The sequence below is a fragment of the Panthera leo genome, chromosome A1, assembly GCF_018350215.1.
Source record: "Panthera leo isolate Ple1 chromosome A1, P.leo_Ple1_pat1.1, whole genome shotgun sequence".
In the NCBI taxonomy this organism is placed as follows: Eukaryota; Metazoa; Chordata; class Mammalia; order Carnivora; family Felidae; genus Panthera; species Panthera leo.
In genome coordinates this window covers 209,053,148-209,075,677 of record NC_056679.1, presented here as the reverse complement: position 1 = coordinate 209,075,677, position 22,530 = coordinate 209,053,148, and the positions used below count along the sequence as shown (strand labels likewise).

At 39.6% G+C, this 22,530-nt stretch overlaps 1 protein-coding gene across 6 annotated transcripts in view; it reads right to left on the bottom strand.

Moving 5' to 3' along the window:
* The window catches only part of CPLANE1 (ciliogenesis and planar polarity effector 1), a 139,910-nt gene extending 119,646 nt beyond the window's left edge, over positions 1–20,264 (bottom strand). For all 6 annotated transcript variants that reach the window (XM_042951784.1, XM_042951815.1, XM_042951823.1 and 3 more), the window contains exons 1-6: positions 20,178–20,264; positions 11,539–11,659; positions 6,520–6,655; positions 6,287–6,406; positions 5,370–5,599; positions 536–642 (exon numbers count right to left, since the gene is read on the bottom strand). In XM_042951784.1, coding sequence (XP_042807718.1) covers positions 536–642; positions 5,370–5,599; positions 6,287–6,406; positions 6,520–6,655; positions 11,539–11,619 — 674 coding nt within the window. In that variant the 5' untranslated portion in view covers positions 11,620–11,659; positions 20,178–20,264. The remainder of the gene's footprint in view (positions 1–535; positions 643–5,369; positions 5,600–6,286; positions 6,407–6,519; positions 6,656–11,538; positions 11,660–20,177) is intronic.
* Positions 20,265–22,530: the final 2,266 nt, after the last annotated feature.

Genomic DNA, 22,530 nt, shown 5'->3' with positions numbered 1-22,530 from the left:
TCTGCACTGACAGTGCAGAGCCTGCTTGGGATTCTCTCTCTCTCCCTCTGCCCTTCCCCCACTCATGTGCACACATTCTTGCTCTCAAAATAAACATTTAAATAAAAAAATAATAAAAAGTACTTGAGTAGTTAAAAGGTACAGTAGTAAATTCGAGCTATATCCTTTTTAAAATTCAATTATTTCCCAAAATACCTATCTCTATAATTTTAATACAAGCAAGACCATAGCCTGTCTTACCTTTTACATGTTCTTAATTCCATGAAAGGAAATAAAAATGAGAAAAACCTTGCAGAACCTGCTTCTGATCTTCTGTTCCCTCCCTCTCTGCCCCTCCCCCTGCTTGTTCTAAAAATAAACAAAACATTAAAATGAAAACTAAAATAACAACAGTACTTATGGGAAGAATAGATCTGTAAGGTCTCAAAAGTTCAAATTTGCATTTCATTTAATTAAACTTATGTATTTATGGGTGAAAAAATAATAATATTTTAAAAGGGACAGAAAATAAGGAAAAAGAAAACCTTTATCTCACCTTACAGGTGTAAATACATTCTCATGCCACCGAATTGCTAGAAATGTTAACTTCAGACATTCTCCAGAATAAAAAGTAAATGAACACAAGCAGCAATCTCCAAATAACTGTAGATAAATTTAATAAACTTTAGTATACAATTAATCTGAAAATAAACCAAGATATGTAAAACATATATTCTCATCATAAATAAAATAAATGAAACATACAGAAATCCTGCTTGTATTTTTATTCTTAACATAAGGCTAAAGAATAAGTAATTTATTTCTGAGCCAGGGCATGGACCAAATGGGAAATCAAGGTGCAGCTTATTGGCTTAAGAAAACATACTGGGGCACCTGGGTGGCTCAGTTAAGCATCCGACTTCAGCTCAGGTCATGATCCCATGGTTTGTTGGTTCGAGCCCCACATCAGGTTCTGTGCTGACAGCTCAGAGCCTGGAGCCTGCTTCAGATTCTGTGTCTTTCTTTCTCCGCCCCTCCCCCACTAACTCACACTCTCACTCTCTCTCAAAAATAAACATAATTTTTAAAAAATAAAAAAACACCGCCAGTGAAGACAAGAATAGACATTTTTCCAAAGAAGGCACCCAGATGGCTAACACATGAAAAGATGCTCAACATCACTCATCACCAGGGAGATACAAATCAAAACCACAACGAAATACCACCTCACACCTGTCAGAATGTGTTGTAAAATTAACAACACAAAACACAACAGGTGTTGGCGAGGATGCAGACAAAGGGGCACACTCTTGCACTCTTGGTGGGAATGTAAACTGGCACAGCCACCCCAGAAAACAGTATGGAGGTTGCTCATAAAGTTAAAAATAGAACTATCCTACAACCCAGCATTGCACTACTAAGTATTTACCCAAAGGATACAAAAATACAGATTCAAAGGGGTACATGCACCCCAATGTTTATAACAGCATTATCAACAATAGCCAAACTATGGAAAGAGTCCAAGTGTCCATCAACTGATGAATGGGTAAGTGTGATATATATATAAAACAGAATATTACTCGGTCATCAAAAAGAATGAAATCTTGACATTTTCAATGACTTGGATGGAGCTAGAGTGTATTATGCTAAGCAAAATAAGTCAGTCTGAGAAAGACAAGTACCATATGATTTCACTCATATGTGGAATTTATGAAACAAAACAGATGAGGGGCACCTGGGTGGCTTAGTTGGTTGGGCATCCGACTTCAGCTCAGGTCATGATCTTGTGGTTGATGAGTTTGAGCCCCACATTGGGCTCTGTGTTGACAGCTCAGAGCCTAGAGCCTACTTCTGATTCTGTGTCTCCCTCTCTCTCTGCCCCCTCCCCTGGGTCATGCTGTCTCTCCCTCAAAAAATAATCATTAAAAAAAAAAAAAAAACTAAACAGATGAACATATGGGAGGGGGAAAAAAAAGAAAAAAAGAGGGAAACAAGCCATAAGAGACTCTTAAGATAGGGAACTGAAGGTTGATGGAGGGAGGTGGGTGGGGTGTGGGCTAAATGGGGAATGGGTTTTGAGAGGGCACTGGTTATGAACACTGGGTGTTGTATGTAAATGATAAGTCACTGAATTCTACTCCTGAAACCAATATTGCACTATATGTTAACTAGATTTAAATAGAAATTTGAAAAAAATTAATAAAAATTAAGGGCGCCTGAGTGGCTCAGTCAGTTAAGCAAGCATCCAACTCTTAGTTTCAGCTCAGGTCATGATCTCACGGTTTGTGGGTTTGAGCCCCACATTGGGCTCTGCACTGAGCTCACAGCCTGCTTAGGATTGTCTCTCTCTGCTCCTTCCCCGCATGCATGCTTGCTCTCTCTCTGAAAATTATTTAAACTTTAAAAAATTAAATTAAAAAAGGAAGAAAACACTGTAATTTACTGTGGCTGAAACTGGATTCTTATAATTTTTTTTTCTCTTATTTTATAGTTATTTATTATCTAAATTAGGGCACTACCCCCAGGGGTGGGAAGAAGATAAAGGAAAAAAAAATTTCAAAATGCAATTTCTAACAGTGGACTGGGTAATAAAATGTTGGTCCATACATATAAAGAGTGCATGCAGCTATTGATAATGTTTTTTAGTTAATGAATGTGTTCTTTCCGGGTAATTAAATGGCTTAATTATCACCAATTCTAGCTTTTTAAATTATAAAACTAGTTATATTTTAAAAATGGAGAAAAAGTACAGAATCACACTTGTAAATACAGAGAACAAACTGATGTTTGCCAGAGGGGAGTAGGGTGCAGGGCAGGGGCGTGGACAAAATGGGTGAAGGGGAGTGGGAGATACAGGCTTCTAGTTATGTAACAAATAAGTCATGGGAATAAAAGGTACAACAGAGGGCATACAATCAATGGCATAATAGTTTTGATGGTGATAGATGGTGGCTACACTTGTGGAAAGCACAGCATAACATAAAGAGTTCATGAATCATCATGTTGTATACCTGAAACTAATGTAACATTGTGTCTCAACTATACTGAAATTAAAAAATAAATAAAAATTGGGGCATCTGGGTGGCTCAGTCAGTTAGGCATCCGACTCTGATTTCAGCTCAGGGCATAATCCTAGGGTTGTGCAATCACACTCAGTTTCTACTCTTGAGTGTGGAGCCTGCTGAGGATTCCCTCTCTCTGTCTGCCTCTCCCCCCTGCTCATGCTCCCTAAATAAATAAATAAATAAATAAATAAGTAAGTAAGTAAGTAAGTAAGTAAGTAAATAATAAAAACTAGGGAAAATACTAGGAAAAGAGAAAGGAAGCTCTAAGGTCAAACCATTTTTTTTATTCAAGTATAATTAACATACAGTGTTATATTAGTTTCAAGTGTACAGTATAATGATTCAACAATTCTACACATCTCAGTGTTTATCAAGGTAAGTGTGCTCTTAACACCCTTTATCTATTTCATCCACCCCTCACCCACCTCCCCTCTGGCAACCACCAGAGTTTGTTCTCTGTATTTAAGAGTCTGTTCCTTTTGTCTTTCAGATTCAACATGTACTTTAAGTCATGGTATTTGCCTTTCTCTGATTGGACTTATTTCACTTAGCATTATACCCTCTAGCCCCATCCATGTTGTTGCAAATGGCAAGACCTCATTATTCTTTATCACCAAGTAATTATGACATTTTAAAAATAAACCACATCTTCTTTATCCATTCATCTATTGATAGACACTGGCTTGCTTCCATATCTTAGCTACTGTATATAATGGTGTAGTAAACATAGGGGTGTATATGTCTTTTCAAATAAGTGTTTTTGTTTTCCTTGGGCAAATACCCAGTAGTAGAATTAGTGGATCATATGGTATTTCTACTTTTAATTTTTTGAGGAACCTCCACACTGTTTCCCAGGGTGGCTGCACCAATTCCCACCAACAGTGCATAAGGGTTCCTTTTTCTCCACATCCTTGCCAAATACTTGTCATTTCTTGTCTTTTTTATTCTAGTCATTCTGACAGGTGTAAGGTGATGTATCTCAGCACTTGATTTGCACTTCCCTGATGATGAGTGATGTTGAGCATCTTTTCATGCATGTTTGTCTTCTTTAGAAAAATAACTATACAGGTCCTCTGCCCATTTTTTAATTGGGTTATTTGTGGTTTTTTGATATTGAGTTGTGTAAGTTCTTTGTATACTTTGGATATTAACCCCTTATTGGATATATTATTTGCAAATATCTTCTCCCATTCAGTAGATTGTCTTTTTGTTTTGTTGATGGTTTCGTCCTGCGCTGTGCAAAAGCTTATCTTTGTCTAGTTCCAATAGTTTAATTTTGCTTTTGTTTCCCTTGCCAGAGGAGATGTATCTAGAAAAATGTTTCTATGGCTGATGTCAAAGAAAGTACTTCCTATGCTTTCTTCCAGGAATTTTATGGCTTCAGGTCTCACATCTAGGTCTTTAATCCATTTCGAGCTTATTTTTGAGTATGGTGTAAGAAAGTGGTCCAGTTTTCCCAACACCATTTGTTGAAGAGACTTTTTCCCCACTGTATATTCTTGCCTCCTTCATCATAGATTCATTGACCATATACAGGTGGGTTTATTTCTGGGCTGTCTATTTTGTTCCATTGAGCTGTAGGTCTATTTTTGTGCCAGTACCATACTGTTTTGATTACTAAGCATTGTAGTATAACTTAAAATCTGGAATTGTGGTATCTCCAGCTTTGTCCTTCTTTTTCAAGACTGTTTTGGCTACTTGGGGTCTTTAATGGGTCCATACAAATTGTGGGTTATTTGTTCCAGTTCTTTGAAAAATGTTGGCATTTTGACAGGGGTTGCATTAAATCTATAGACTATGTTGGGTAGTTTGGACATTTTAAAAATATTGGTTCTTCCAGTCCATGAGCATGGAATATCCTTCCATCTGTGACACCCTCAATGTCTCTCGTCAATGTTTTATAGTTTTTAGAGTACAGATTTTCACCTCCTTGGTTAGGTTTATTCTTAGGTGTTTTATCATTTTTGGTGCAATTATAAATGAAATTATTCTCTTAATCTGCTACATCATTACTAGTGTAGAGAAATGCAACAGATTTCTGTATATTCATCTCATATCCTGTGACTTTACTGAATTCATTTGTCAGTTGTAGTGTAGTTTTTTGGTGGAGTTCAAACTATTTTTAATAAACATTTTAAAAAATACGACCAAGAAATGTAAAAATATCTTTTCCACAATAACTTTGCAATTACTGTGACAATTAATGATGATTAAAGATATACAGCAATGCTATCACACACTCTGCTCAACAGCTTCACAAACAGTGCCTGTTCTTACAGTCTGAGATCTCATCTTCTAGAACACCCTGTCTGATTTGGATTTTACCTCATTTTTTATAAAGACAGCATGCACTACAGCTTCTTTATCTTCATTAGAAGGCAAATGAACTGCTTCTTCAGGTATGATCTGGGACCACCGGCCTACCAATGAAGGGCTTTTAGAAGATAAGATATTCTTGAATTCCACATATTCCCAAAGAAATATGCATCCAGGAGTTATAAGCAGAACTCTTCTCCCATTTCCAGATACATACAAGTACAGTCTCAAAGAGCTTGCTTTAAAAAAACAAACAAACAAAAAAAAGGCAATTAAACCTGTGAAGTCTGAATTCCTCCCAGAAAGTACATCATTTATCTATCCTGACAATAAGACACCTAAATGATGTTTCATTTCCATTCAGGATAAAACAAAGGCACTACTAATAAATTAAAAGTACAAATAATAATATTTACCATGTACTTGTCATGTGATATTAGGAACCCCCTGTTATCAGATATGTTAGGCAAGCCAGACTTTTCTTCAAGATGAATCTAAGTATCACAAATAAACACCATCAGGGTGCCTGAGTGGCTCAGTCAGTTAAATGACCAACTCTTGATTTCAGTTCAGGCCACGATCTCATGGTTTGTGGGTTCGAGTCCTGCATCGGGCTCTGCATTGAGCATGGAGCCTGCTTAAGATTCATATTCTCTCTCTCTCTCCCCCCCCCCTCTTTGCCCCTCCCCCACTCACCTGTGTGCTCTCCCTAAATACATAAATAGTAAAAAACAAACACCATCAAAAAAATCATATATACAAGAAAACATATATATGTATATGTATATATATATATATTTATATATACACAGATATATTTATGCACACATACAGAGATATTTTTAAAACAGTAATAGGAAAATGTTCCATCTTCTTTTCCTCCCATTTATCAAGGAAACCAATTTAAACAAATAAAAAATTCCCACCTACTGCAGCTTGAATCATTTTCTTAGGCTTTTCAGCTGCCTGTACAGTTTTCAAGCAATCTTGATCTTTGTTCCAAAGAAAAAGCTCCCCTGTAGTGAGTACCCCAGCCAGCCAGGCATCTGTTTCCAAAAAGGAAATACAATAGTTATAATCTAATATTTCCCTTAATATTACCCCAAGTTTTTATGAATACAATTAATCCAGCCTTTTGAAAATATCAGTACTACTTAACCATTACTGGATGTTGTTAGGACAATAGCATCCTTCAACAAAGGCTGCAGACAAGGAATTTTCTTCTTTGTTCTTCCAGAGAGCAAATTAATTTCATTTATAAATTTATTATCCAAAAGGAAAACAGCTTCATTTTCCTATGAGAAGAAACATATGACACTTAAGAGGTGCCAGGAGGCAATTCAACCTCTAATCTAAATAAATTATCCCAGAAAGGAAAACTAAGTGACATTCAAGAAAGATTATACATTTGTACCACAAATCATAAAATGAAAATAAGGTTGATTAGGTATCCTGGAGATTTTTCACTCTATCTTAAAATATTTATTAGAATTACTAGGTAAGATGACCTAATGGCTGCACCTAGACCTTTTTGACCTTTAAAATTTATAATTTGTACTGGAAATGCAAGCTGGTGCAGCCACTCTGGAAAACAGTATGGAGGTTCCTCAAAACACTAAAAATAGAACTACCCTATGACCCAGCAATTGCACTACTGGGTATTATCCAAGGGATACAGGTGTGCTGTTTCGAAGGGACACATGCACCCCCATGTTTATAGCAGCACTATCAACAATAGCCAAAGTATGGAAAGAGCCCAAATGCCCACTGATGAATGAATGGATAAAAAAGATGTGGTATATATACAATGGAGGATTACTCGGCAATCGAAAACAATGAAATCTTGCCATTTGCAACTACATGGATGGAACTGGAGGGTATTATGCTAAGTGAAATTAGTCAGTCAGAGAAAGACAAGTATCATATGACTTCACTCATATGAGGACTATAAGAGACAAAACAGATGAACATAAGGAAAGGGAAACAAAAAGAATATAAAAACAGGGAGGGGGGCAAAACAGAAGAGACTCATAAATATGGAGAACAAACTGAGGGTTACTGGAGGGGTGGTGGGGGGGGGGATGGGCTAAATGGGTAAGAGGCACTAAGGAATCTACTCCTGAAATCATTGTTGCACTATATGCTAATTAATTTGGATGTAAATTTTAAAAAAAAATAAAATTAAAGAAAAAAATAATAAAATAAATAAGATAAAATTATAAGAGTGCTGGGGCCCCTAGGTGGTTCAGTTGTTTAAGTAGTTAGGTGTCTAACTTCAGCTCAGGTCATAATCTCATGGTTCACGGGTTCGAGCCCTGCATTGGGCTCTGTGCTGACAGCTTAGAGCCTAGAGCCTATTTTGGATTCTATGTCCCTGTCTCTCCCCTGCTCGTACTCTCTCCCTTTCTCAAAGATAAATAAACACTAAAAAAAATTTTTTTTTAATCATAAAAGTGTCTTACAATTCTGCTAGCCAAAATTGGGTTACATGTTGTTTAATTTCATGAATTTGATCAGTAGTATGGGCAAGCTTTTTAATTATTTACACTAGGGGCACCTGGGTGGCTCAGTCAGTTAAGTGTCCAACTCTTGATTTTGGCTCAGGTCATGATATCATGGTGTGTGAGATTGAGCCCCTTACTGGGTTCTGCGCTGACATCAGGAGCCTGCTTGGGATTCTCTCTCTCCCGCTCTCTCTCTGCCCCTCCCCTGCTTGTCCATACGCTCTCTCTCTCAAATGTACATTTAAAAAAAAAAAAAAAACAGCATCTTTAAAAAGAAAGAAGAGACTAGAGGAAGTTAACGATATAATTTCTCACAGGAAATGACACTAACACTAAAACACCAATCGTTAAAATTTTCATAATTATTACCTATTCTAAGAGGATTTTATAGGCTTGCTAAATTTCCCTAAGGTGACGAATCTCTTCCATATATTGTGAATGGTATTCCTGGATTTCTGGTGTATCCTGGCCCAACTTTATCCTAGTTTTAAGGGGCATAGGGCATACTCATGAAAATCACAATGGTAAGAAAACAGTCCACTGACTGTTCCGGTAAGAAAGGATTCAGAAGATTAAATATTCCCTTTGGTTACAAAAAACAAAAATTTTTTGCACAGCACAGGAGGAAACCATCAACAAAAAGATACTGAATGGGAGAAGATATTTGCAAATGATATGTTCAATAAGGGGTTAATATCCAAAGTATACAAAGAAATTATACAACTCAACACCAAAAAACCCCAAATAACCCGATTAAAAATGGGCAGAGGACCTGAATAGACATTTTTCTAAAGAAGATATACAGAAGGTCAATAGATACATGAAAAGATGCTCAATATCATATTATCATGGAAGTACATCAAAACCACACTGAGATATATCATCCTACACCTGTCAGAATGACTAGAATCAAAAAGACAAGAGGGGCACCTTGCTGGCTCAGTCAGTGAGCATGGGACTCTTGGTCTCAAGGTCGTGAGTTTGAGCCCCACATTGGTACTTACAAATAAAATATTAAAAAAAAAAAGAAATAACAAGTATTTGGCAAGGATATAGAGAAAAAGAAACACTTATGCACTGTTGGTAGGAATGTAAATTGGTGCAGCAACTCTGGCAAAACAGTATGGAGGTTCCTCAAAAAATTAAAAATAGAAATACCATATGATTCACTAATTCTACTACTGGGTATTTACCAAGGAAAACAAAAACTCTAATTCAAAAAGACATACACAGAGCCTGGAGCCTGTTTCCGATTCTGTGTCTCCCTCTCTCTCTGCCCCTCCCCCGTTCATGCTCTGTCTCTCTCTGTCCCAAAAATATATTAAAAACGTTGAAAAAAAAAAGACATACACACCTCTATGTTTATTGCAGCATTATTTATAGTAGCCAAGATATGGAAGCAAGCCAGTGTCTATCAATAGATGTATGAATAAAGTTGTGGTATGGGGCACCTGGTGGCTCCTTGGTTAATTGTCCAGCTCTTGAATGCAGCTCAGATCATGATCTTGTGGTTCATGAGTTCGAGCCCTGCATCAGGCTCAGCACTGACAGCACAGAGCCTAATTGGGATTCTCTCTCTCCCTCTCTCACTGCCCCTCCCATGCTCTCTCTCTCTCTCAAAATACATGAATAACTTAAAAGAAGAAGAAGGAGGAGGAGGAGGAGGAGGAGGAGGAGGAGGAGGAGGAGGAGGTGGTGGTGGTGGTGGTGGTGGTGGTGGTGGTGGTGGTGGAGGAGGAGGAGGAGGAGGAGGAGGAGGAGGAGGAGGAGGAGGAGGAGGAGGAAGAGGAGGAGGAAGAGGAGGAGGAGGAGGAGGAGGAGGAGGAGGAGGAGGAGGAGGAGGAGGAGGTGGTGGTGGTGGTGGTGGTGGTGGTGGTGGTGGTGGTATAGGGGCATCTGGGTGGCTCAGTGAGTTAAGTGTCTGATTTCAGCTCAGGTCATGATCTTGCAGTTCATGAGTTCAAGCCCCACATCAGGTAGTGGAGAACCTGCTTGGGATTCTCTCTCCCTCCCTCTCTCTGCCCCTTCCCCACTTTGTGTGCACACGCTCTCTCTCAAAATAAATAAATAAACTTAAAAAAAAAAAAAGAAGAGGGGGCGCCTGGGTGGCTCAGTTGGTTAGGCATCTACTTCAGCTGAGATCACAGTCTCAAGGTTCATGAGTCTGAGCCCCCATCAGGCTCTCCGCTGTCAGTACAGAGGCTGCTTCAGATCCTCTGTCCCCCTCTCTCTCTGCCCCTCCCTGGCTCATGTTCTTTCTGTCAAAAATAAATAAACATTAAAAAAACAAGTTAAAAAAAAAAAGAAGTGATATGTATAAAATGGAATATTACTCAGTGATAAAAAAAGAATGAGACCTTGCCATTTGCAATAACATGGATGGACCTAGAAGGTATAATACTAAGTAAAATAAGTCAGTCAGAGAAAGACAAATATCATGATTTCACTTACATGTTGAATCTAAAAATCAAAATGAACAACAACAAAATAAACAGACTCTTAAATACAGAGAACAAACTTGTAGATGCCAGAGGGGAGAGGAGTGGGGAGATGGGCAAAATAGTTGAAGGGGATTAAGAAGTTCAAACTTCCAGTCATAAAATGTATGTTACCGATATGAAAAGTACAGCATAGAGTATATACTCAGTAATATTGTAATAGTGTTGTATGGTGACAAATGGTGACTGTACTTATTGTGATGAGCACTGAGTAATGCATGGAATTATAGGATATGTTGTACACCTAAACCTAATATAACATTGCACGTTAATTATATTTAAATTTAAAAATTTAAATATTAAAATTAAAATTAAATTTTATTAAAATTTAATATTAAAATATTAAAATTAAATTTTAAATTTAAAATTTAAAATTTAAAATTTAAAAATTCCTTTTGATATTTGCCATCTCAACCTTAAATGTAACAGGACAAATTTTTTTTTTTTGAAAATAAAGTATTTCTTCTACACAGACCATTTAACTTTCTTGAGAAGCTAACTTGCTCAACATAAAAACAAACAAACAAACAAACAAACAAACAAACAAACAAATGGGCGCCTGGGTGGCTCAGTCGGTTAAGCATCCAACTTCAGCTCAGGTCATGATCTCGCTGTCTGTGAGTTCGAGTCCCGCTCAAGCTCTGTGCTGATAGCTCAGAGCCTGGAACCTGCTTCAGATTCTGTGTCTCCTTCTCTCTCTGCCCCTCCCCTGCTCACACTTTGTCTCTCTCTCTCAATAACAAACGTTAAAAAAATTTTTTTTAATTAAAAAAAACCACAAACACAAAAAACTCTGTTCAGTGAGGTGATCCTGCTAAAGATGGTGTTTTGTTTTGTTTTTTTTATTTATTTTTTAAATTTTTTTTAACGTTTATTTATTTTTGAGACAGAGAGAGACAGAGCATGAACAGGGGAGGGGCAGAGAGAGAGAGGGAGACACAGAATGGGAAGCAGGCTCCAGGCTCTGAGCCATCAGCCCAGAGCCCAACGCGGGGCTCGAACTCACGGACCGTGAGATCGTGACCTGAGCTGAAGTCGGACGCTTAACCGACTGAGCCACCCAGGCGCCCCTGTTTTTTTTTTTTTTTAAAGACCATAGAACATTCTATCTTAGAGGCAAAGTACACATTTAACACATTATTATAGCTGGTATTGTATGAAGAAAGAAAAACCTACCTGTCCTAACCAGGAGACTCGTGGCCAGGGCTTTTTCTGCTTGATACTTGTTGATGTCAAAACTTCTAATCTTATCTCCATGCTTCTTGCAATGACCAATTAGGTAAAAAGTCACAAGATGCTGTAAATAATAATAATAATAAGTAGCCCATAAGATTTACAAGGATTCTAATTTAGAATGTTCACAAAGTTTTGGTAAATCACTTTTTTCATCAGCTCAAGTTAACTGTCTTTTTAAGGTAAGATATAAAGAATGCATTCAGTATCTCATCTTATGTCTTGAATAGTCAAGCAAAATGTATTTGCTTTTTTCACAAGTTGTTTCTCGGGCTATGAAGATAAAAATAAACTAGGAAAAGATCTTGACAATGAAGTTTCTATGTGATATGCTTTTCTCAGTGCCATAGGTTGTATTTCCCAAAGATGGCCACAACAGTATCTCCCATCCTACATTCTCTTCCTCAACTATGACTTTGACACTTCTCTCATTGAGAGCTCTGCCCCATGCTTCCCTCATCCCTTAAAAGTGGGTGAGATTTTAGTTATTCTAACCAAGAGTAAAATGGAAGTGATGTTATACATTTCCCAAGGCTCAATCATAAAAAGCAATTATAGCTTCTACCTTACCCCCTGGAGTAATTACACTCTTGAAGCCTTCAATCGCCATATAAACAAACCACCCTGAGCCATCGAGCTGTAATAAAGTCCAAACTAGCCCACATAAAGATGAAGCCCCAAGAAAACATGTAGTGAAGATGCATTAGCAAGTACCCATGCTGGGTATGGAGATAGTTGCAGTGGAAGCCAAGAAGAGTTTGTCAGAGCCCAAGCAGGGTGAGGAAAACATAATCCATTCTTGGGAGAATCCTGGGAGGATGTTCACACAGTATGACATGACAGCCTGGCACAGTGTGCTGGAGCCCAAACAGAGAGAAACACAGAAGTCACACTGAAAAGGATCCCACTGACCAAACTGAAAACAGCTGGAGGATCAAAACATATTACAGCAATGGACTTAAAATCCATAGAATAAAATAGAAAACCATGAATCCATAGAATTATGAATAAGTAAACAAATAAATTGAACATTTCATAAAAATGGCATATTTACATTGTTATAAAGTATAAAAATACCCTATAAGGTACTCATTAGTTACAAAAAAAGAGTAACTTTATGATGAAAAAGCCAGGCAGACTCCATTTAATCCAGTGATCAAAATGAAAATTATCAGAAATGGGACAACTGGAAATCATGTATCACCTAATAGGTAAAATGAGAAAAATTTCTGTGACATCTGTGCTAAAGACACATAACCTGAATCTAATCACAAGGAAATATCAGGAAAACCCAAGTTAAGGGACATTCTACAAAATAACTGATCTGAAAACTTTCAAAAACCTTGAAAAGTTTCAAGGGTATGAAAGTCAGGAAAAAGATCAAGAAACTGGTCCCAGGATGCCTGGGTGGCTCAACTGGTTGAGCGTCTGACTCTTGATTTTGGCTAACGTCATGATCCCGGGTCATGGGACTGAGCCCCACATCAGGCTCCACTGAGCATGGAACTTAAGATTCTCTCTCTCCCTCTGACCCTCTCCCCCACTGCATAGTCTCTCTCTCTAAATTTAAAAAAAAAAGAAAGAAAGAAAAAAAAAGAAACTGGTCCCAAGTGGAAAATCTGGTAACTAAATAAATTGCAATGAGTATCTTTTCATGATAAAAGACAATATTGGCAACAGGCAAAACTTAAATAGAAAGAGAAACTGAGGACGATATGGTTGTAATGTATGAATGCTAATTTTGATTTTGATGTGGTGTCTTCCAATTTTGGAGATGAATGTCCTTGTTTGCAGAAAATACACACTAAAATATTCAGAGGTAAGGGAACATCAGTTGGTCACTCTCAAATGGTTTGTGAAAAAAAGTTCTTTGTACTATATATGCAATTTTCCTGGAAGTTTCTGTTACAAATTAATTTTTTTTAATTCTCAAAATTGTGAAATCTTGAACAATGATGTAATTTGGTCATCAGTCTGGACTGTATTCAATCATTAACCATATTCTTTCCTCCTTTTTAAAAAATTCTATATTCCTGGGGCACTAGGGTGGCTCATTTGGTTGAGCACCTGACTTCAGCTCAGGTCATGATCTCACGGTTTGTGGGTTCAGGCCCTGCCTCGGGCTCTGTGCTGATAGCTCAGAGCCCGGAGCCTGCTTCGGATTCTGTGTCTCCCTCTCTCTCTCTCTGCCCCTCCCCGACTCGTGCTCGCTCTCTCTCGAAAATAAATAAATGTAAAAAAAAAATTTTTTTTTTTAATTCTATATTCCTGGGGCACCGGGGTTGCTCAGTTGGTTCAGTGACCAACTTTGACTCAGGTTATGACCTTCCAGTGCATGAGTTCAAGTCCCGCACTGGGCTCACTGCTGTCAGCACAAGCCTGGTTCATATCCTCTGTCCACCCCCCCGACCCCGCCCTCCCCTATTTGTGCTTTTTCTCCCTCAAAAAAAAATTTTTTTAATTCTATATTTCTAATTCTATTTAGTTTATGAATTCCAAAATAGTTGAATTTATTTGGTATGATTAAAGATCTTTAAAAAGAAAGTAGCTGAACTTTTTAATAAAATAAGCTTTAAAAGAAAAACTATCCAAGTACAGCAAAGAGGACCTATTAAGATGCTAGCCAACCTCATATTTTATACTGTAACATTATGTTTTTCAATTACTCAGAACTTTAAAAATCTAAATGACTACTTCCTGAGACACAATTTTTATAAATTTTAAATATAACTAAAATTATAAATAAAAGAAATTATTTAAAAAAGTGAACCAAAAGCAATAGGAATGATTTTATCAGAAAAGCATCATTTGTAGCTCCTAATGAAATAATAGGTCTAGTCAACAGTATCAGTGGTTGCTAAAACTATTAGGTGAAAGTAGATGGGGAACTCTGTAACAGATGAACTGACATGGCCTACACTCACTAATAAATCTTAAAATTACTATGAGACAGGGGCACCTGGGTGGTTCAGTCAGTTAAGCACTGGACTCTTGGATTTTGGCTCAGGTCATGGTCTTGCATTTCAGTGGGTTTGAGCCCCGAGTCAGGCTCTGAGCTGGCAGTGTGGAGGCTGCTTGGGATTCTCGCTCACCCTCTCTCTATCTCTCCCCTGCTTGCACTCTCTCTCTCAAAATTAAAAAAAAAAAATTTTTTTAAAGTTACTGTGAGACAAAGACATTATATCCCTCCTGATATGTCGCTACATAGATAGGAGGTACACAGAACCATCTATGAAATATTCTTTAAAAGATAAAAATTTTAAACTGAACCTTAATCTGTCTGACTCTAAACATCAATGAACAAGAAATAAAGAAAATAAAGGAACATATTAAATATACCAGGAAAATAAAATCAACCAAATTCACAATGTAAAAAATGCTATAGGATAAATGATGCAGTTGGTTCAACAAATAAATGGTTATTTTAATGGGGGGAAGGAGTGGGGCACCTGGGTGGCTCGGTCAGTTAAGCATTTGCCTTTGGCTCAGGTCATGATTTCACAGTTCATGAGTTCAAGCCCCGCCATCAGGCTCTCTGCTGCCAGCGCAGAGCCTGCTCTGGACCCTCTGTCCCCTTCTCTCTCTCCCCATCCCCTGCTGTCTCTCTTAAAAAATAAATAAACATTAAAAAAAATTTTACAGGGGAGAGGGAGAAACTTATATATGTATTACATAGATATAGATACGCATACATGGGGTAATGTTAAGAGACATAATAACCAAATGTAATATACGAAGATCTATTTTGGACTTTAATTCAAATAAACCAGTTAGATATTCAGCAGCTGCCAAAAGAATAAGGAAGATCTAGGGGCGCCAGAATGGCTTAGTTGGTTGTGCACCCAACTCTTAATTTCAGCTCAGGTCATGGTCCCAGGGTTGTAGGTTCAAGCCCGGAGTCAGGTTTTGCACTGAGCATGGACCCTGCTTGGGATATTCTCTCTCATTCATTCATTCTCTCTCTCTCTCTCCCTCCCCCCGCTCTGCTTGCACTCTCCCTCTCTCTCTCAAAAAAAAAAAAAAAAAAAAAAGAATAAGGAAGATCTGATTTCTAGAATATATTGCTAATTGAAAAAAGTAAAGTGCAAAGGAATATACATAGGGGCACCTGGCTGGCTCAGTTGGTAGAGCAAGCAACTCTTGATCTTGGGGTCATGACTTCAAGCCCCATACTGGTGTGGTGCCTACTTAAGAAAAAGAGTATACCTAGTAATACTACCTTATATGTAAAGAGATGAAAATAACATATGCATCATTTAATTTTGTAAAAAGAAAAAGAAAACAAAAATTAACAGGCTAATAACTAACTTCCACTGGAGGGAGGGTGACAAAGTGGAAAGGCTAGAAAGAGGGATACTTCTTAATATACCTTTTTGTATAGTTTTGATTTCTAGAATCATATTAGTAAAAACAAGAATGGAGGGGGTACATAAAAATACAAAGAGAAACAAATCTGACTATATTTCAAATGAGTAAAATAACCCCAATGAAGAAAAAAAGGATCAATTCAAGTAACTTTTTTTTTTAATTTTTTTGAGAGAGACAGAGCATGAGCAGGGGAGGGGCAGAGAGAGAGGGAGACAGAATCCAAAGCAGGCTCCAGGCTCTGAGCTGTCAGCCCAGAGCCTGACGTGGGGCTCAGACCCATGAAATGCAAGATCATGACCTGAGCTGAAGTCGGAGGCTTAACCATCTGAGCCACGCAGGCACCCCCAAATAACTTTTAAACAGAATATTTTGACGATATGCTCTCAAACTGAAGATAAGAAGAACAACAAACAACTGTCAAATTCTTCTTGGTTGTTTTCCCTAGGGGTATAAATACAAAAATTATGAAGCTATGGGAGCCAGCATTCTCACTGAAGAAGAAAGGGGAAACAATTATAGAATGGGGAAAGGGGAAAGGTAAAGAAAAGCCCTAAGAGGCTAGATTATAATTGGAAGTATCTGTATAAAAACTCATGATTTCTAGCTCTGTCCTCTAAAAGAGGCTAAGAGCAATGATACTCCAGTAGCAATGAGCAAACCTAGCACCCAGATTTTGGTTTCTAAACCAAAAAGAAACACCATTCCTCAGTAAAAGAAACCAGGACTCCTTGAAAAAACAGCTGATTTCAGGGCAGGGATAGAAAAGGAAACAGATGGACCTGGAACATTTTTTTGTTCCAAAGTTAAGGAAACAAACATATGATAGAGACATGTCAAAAGAAACAGGATCGAGATTGAAGGGCCAAATCCCCCAAATTTGAGACTCTCAGCATCAAAGAAGATGAGCAACAGGTTACAATCTATTAAGTAAAAAATATGGGGCACCTGGGTGGCTCAGTCAGTTAAGCATCCAACTCTTGATATTGGCTCAGATTGTATCTCACCATGGTATGATCGAGTCAGACTCTGCACTAGGCATGGAGCCTGCTTGAGATTTTCTCTCTCCTTCTCCCTCTGCCTCTGCCTCTCTCTCCCCGCCCCACAAAAAAAAAAAGAAAGAAAGAAAGAAGAATAAATGAGAGTGTTTTTGTGGATACTAACTGTACACATGCTGAACAAAGTTTGAAGTTTAAAACTTTCCTCCCTTCCTCTGTTTATACAAAATAAAATAACGAGTTTCTCAAAAAAAAAAAAAAAAAAAAAAAAAAAAGAATAAATGAGGCCACACTGATTCAAGGGTAGATGTGGAAAACCACTATTTTAAAACTATCATAGTAGGGGCGCCTGGGTGGCTCAGTTGGTTAAGCATCCGACTTCGGCTCAGGTCATGATCTCGCCAGGTTTGTGGGTTCGAGCCCCGCATCGGGCTCTGTGCTGACAGCTCAGAGCCTGGAGCCTGTTTCAGATTCTGTGTCTCTTCCTCTCTCTCTGCCCACCCCCCCATGCTCATGTTCTTTCTCTCTCTGTCTCTCAATAATAAATAAACGTTTAAAAAAAAACTATCATAGTAAAAACTAATTTAGGAAAGAACCATCAATGGATGCTAAATCAGGCAGAGGGAGGGGGAGGATTCTGATAAGGAACAAGATATTTACATAATCTAGAGGTACTGGGGCACCTGGATGGCTCTCTCGGTTGAGGGTCTGACTCTTGATTTCAGGTAGGTCATGATCCCAGGGTCATGGGACTGAGCCCCGTGTTGGGTTCCAGGCTGGGTGTGGAGCCTCCTTAAGGTTCTCTCTCTCTCTCTCAAATATAAATATAAAATATATAATATATATATTTTTATAAAACATATATAAAATATATACATATATACACACACACACAATCTAGAGGTATTTCCCCACAAATTACAGCTGACCCTTGAACAGAGGTTTGAACTATACAGGTCCACTTATACACAGATTTTTTCAATAAATCTAATATAGTACTGCAAATGTGTTTTCTCTTCCTTATGATTTTATTAGTACAATTTTCTTTTCTCTAGCCTTAAGAATACATTATATAATTCACACAAGATACAAAATATGTGTCATTTTTGTTATTGGTAAGGCATGGTCAACAGTATACTATTAGTTCAGTATTTTGGGATTCAGCAGACTTTCAACTGCTTGGGGGGAGGGGGTGGCACCTCTAATACCCATGTGGTTTAAAGGTCAACTGTACTTAATTGGAAAATAAGGAGAAAATAACTGTTAATAGAAAAAAAATGAGAGTGGAAAAAAGGGATAACATCTTAACCTATAAGAGGGACACATGCTCCTCTGATTGTGATAATGTGAAGACATGACATTACTTCTATAGTATTCCAACCAAAAAATTCAAACCTAACTCTATTCATGAGGAAACTCATATCGAAGAATATGATATAAATGGGCTCTTATTCCTTAAAAATATCAATATCATGAGAAACAAAGGCTCAAGAACACTCCAAGTTAAGGAAGATAAAAAATATAAGGCAACTAAATGAAATAAAATAAACTGGGGCACCTGGGTGGCTCGGTCGGTTAGGCGACCGACTTCGGCTCAGGTCATGATCTCGCGGTCCGTGAGTTCGAGCCCCGCGTCGGGCTCTGTGCTGACAGCTCAGAGCCTGGAGCCTGTTTCAGATTCTGTGTCTCCCTCTCTCTGACCCTCCCCCGTTCATGCTCTGTCTCTCTCTGTCTCAAAAATAAATAAACGTTAAAAAAAAAAATAAAAAAAAATAAAAAAGAAATAAACTGAACTGTATCTTGTACTAGAAAATTTATTATAAAGGATATTATTGTGACAACTGACAACTAGAAATATGGATTATAGCACAGATAAAAGTAATTAAATTTCCTGAATTTGGTAAATGTACTTGTTTATGTAAAAGCGGTAAGAGCCATGACGCATGCAAGCCATTCTCAAATAGTTCAGAAAAAACAATGTGTGTGCACAAGTATAAAGAAAAGAAAAAAGCATGGGCAAAATATAAACAAAGGGTTCAACTGGGTAAGAGTACAGGAATTCCTTAGTATTATTCTTGTAATTTTTCTGTAAACCTGAATTTCAAATTCAAAAAAAAGAGGAGATTGGAATATGACAGGGTATTAGATGTTATTGAGGAATTAATGTTATTTTGGGGAGTATGTGGTAATTCTGAGTTTTGGGGGGGGGGGGTTAATGTCCTTACGTCTCCTAGATAGGAGAGACACAGTATACACCTAAGTATTTATGCCAGGAATTTGCTTTAAAATACTCCAGATGTATCGCCATAGATAAGCCTCGCAACTAAAATGTAAAGGATAAAAAGCTCAAGATGTGAAGACAGCCCTACAGGATTTGATGATGGATGGTCTTTCACCTGTCGTAACTATAAAAGATGTTCTCACCTCCTGTTAGGTGGCAAAGATTATTTCTGCCTCATGGTGAACTGGCACTCGAAACACTAAAGCTACAGATAACATCATGAAACAAGTACAATTAACTAACGGTAGAAAGAAATAAAAAAGAAACTCAATCACACAAGGTATGTTAGGAGGGAAAATATGGTTAAGTCTACCCTAAAAAAGTACGTTTATTCAAAACACACTGGAGAACACAATTTCCCGAGAAAAAGAGTCTAAGAAATCGCGTCCATTCATTCACCAGTGCTCAATTCATACCAAAGAAAGGCAAACAGAAGTTTTCGCCACGACCACCCCGCACAGGTCATCAGGTCATGTCCAGAGACCCCTCTGGGGTTTTCCACCGGACCCTGCAGCGTAGGCTTGGCGGGGACAGCCGCCGTCTCCCCCGCGAGGTGCTCAGTGCGGTGACCACGGGGACACACAGGGGTGGACGACTAGGAGGGGGTCCCCGCCCAGGGCTGGCGCGGACCGGAGTTCGTCCCGCGCCGGCCGGAGGGCGACCCGACCCCCGGAGCTCCCGCGCCTCCGTCAGCCTGCGGATGCTGCGAAGCAAGAGCGACGCGGGGAGGCTGGGGCAGGCCGAGGGAGAGGCAAGGGCCCGGACAGGGCAGCGGGGAAGGACGAGGGGACGGGGTGCGGCAGGAGAAGGCGGGGGGAGGTCGCGCACCGGCCAGACGCTAGGGTGCGGGTTGGACCCGAGGAGCCCGCGGACGCCGGCGGCCCAACGTGCGGGGAGGGGGCTGGGGCCACAAGCGGCAGGAATCTGCCCTTAGTTACCTCCGCCGGGGCTCCTGGCCCGTCCGGGGCGGGGAAGGCGAGGCCGAGGGCGAAACGGGCAGCGCTGCGAGGAGGCGGGAGGGCGACGGCCACGGGCCCAGCGGGCCACCGGACGCGAGCCTGTACCCTGGCGACCGCGGCGGGCGGGGAAGGAGACGGCGGGCACCGCCAGGGCGCCTGCTCGGAGCCGCCCGGGAGCGCGGGCGGGAAGCTCGCGATGCTCCTCCTTCCCTCCTCCTCCAGGCTCTCCAGGTTCCCGCCCCTCGTCCTCCGAGCCGCCCCTCGTCCTCCGAGCCGCCCCTCGACTCCGCACCCTCTCCCGGCCTCCTTGCCTCCGCCTCCCGCTCCCGGTCTCCTCCGCGGGCTCCCGCCGCTTCCCCCCGCCCTTCGGTCTCCTCAGCTTCCGCCGGGGGTTCGTTACTCTCGCCGGCGCGCTTCCGAGGCTCGCGTCTTGCGTGCCCGGGAACTGTGCAGCGCTTTTCAGAGAAACTGTTTAATAACCGACTGATGGGCCACTCGCGGGACGTCCCCTCTCGTGGGGAGTCCTCCCCGGACCCGAAAACAAAAGGCCCCCCCAAAGACCCGGTGGACAACCTACAGCACTAAGGGAAGTGTGTCTGTGCTCGCCATCCTAGTGACTTGTTCGTCTCTGACACTGTTTTGGCTTCCTTTGCCCCAGTCCTGGGTCCAGCCGACTGACTCGGGACAGGGGTCACGAACAAGCAGCCCGGTCTAGCCTGGAAAAGCATTTTTTTCTGTAACTTAAATTTGAATGCCTTAGGCAGTGGCATGCTCTGTTTTCCCTCCTCATCTTCCTTTTCACATGTTGAATGTGAGAATTATTTGGAGAGCTTTGAAAAAACATTGGCGCTCGGGGTCCACTACTAAGGAGTTTGATTTGATTGATCTGGGATAGAACCCAAGTTTCTCTTGCTCTTCCTAAAAGTTTCCCAGGTCTATACTCGAATTAACATTTAAAAAAAAATAAAAAGAATCGCACACTTAAAAATAAAATAAACAATTTCTCCAGGTGATTCAAATGGGAAGTCAACGTAGAGCCTGATATGTATATTACCAAATTGACATTCTTAGTCATAATACTAATTCCCAGGCCACCAGCATCATGAACATTGCCTATGGGCCTCACTTGCGTCTTCTTCAAACAGGTGACAATGCTAACTCATTATCTTATCATATATTTTTTATTTCTAGTGAGATTGAACATTTTTCAAATATTTATTATCCATTTGTCCAATTTCTCTTTTTTGAATTGTCTCTTTATATTCCTTGACCGTTTGTTCAATTGCAATGTTCAAGTTTTTGTTATTCTAAATAATTACTTATGAGAATTAAGTAATTATTCTGCCAAATGGAGCAAGTCTGCCATTTACCGTTTAATTTTGTTGATGTAAGTTACATGAGAATGTGAAATAACTAAATCTATTTGATAAGGTTTTCATGATTCTTATCCTCATTTAAACCAAGTTTCAGCTCCAGTCACCATTCTTTTTTTTTTAAAGTTTATTTATTTATTTTGAGAGAGAGCACGGAAGCACGAGCAGGGGAGAGGCAGAGAGAGGGGGAGAAGAGAAAACCCCAAGCAAGCTCCATGCTCAGTGTACAGAGCCTGATGCAGGGCTTGAGGAAACCTTGACCTGGGGTTTGGGGAAGGGGTTACTTGATCTCACAACTGTGAGATCATGACCTGAGCTGAAACCAAGAGTTGGATGCTTAATGGACTGAGCCACCCAGGTGCCCCCACTATACTTAAAACCAAAATAAAACCACACATCTAGAAATTCATTTTCTTAGGCTCCATTTCCATTGAATTAGTTCAATTTAATGATCATACTACCATCTCATGGCTTTAGTTTTTTTAGAACAGTTTAAGGGTCACAACAAAACGAAAGGACAGGAACAGAGAGTTCCCATGTGATCCCCTGCCCCCACAAAAGCATAGCCTCTCACCCATTATTAACATCCCTCACCAGATTGGTACATTTGTTACAATTAATGAACCTACACTGACGCATCATCATCATTCAGAGTCTATAGTTTACATTATGATTCACTCTTGGTGTTGTACATTCTGTGGGCTTGGATTTTTCTGTAATTTATTACTAATTATCATATATGACAATGTTGTGTAGGGACTTTGAGAGTTTGGGGGGAAACTGTGTGACAGTATTCCATGTTAAGATGTCCCTTTTCTTGGTGTGCCTGGATGGCTCAGTCCGTTAAGCGTTGGACTCTTGGTTTCATCTCAGGTCATGATTTCAAGATCATGAGATCAAGTCCCACATCGGGCTTACACTGACAGGCCAAGCCTGCTTGGGATTCTTTCTCTGCCCCT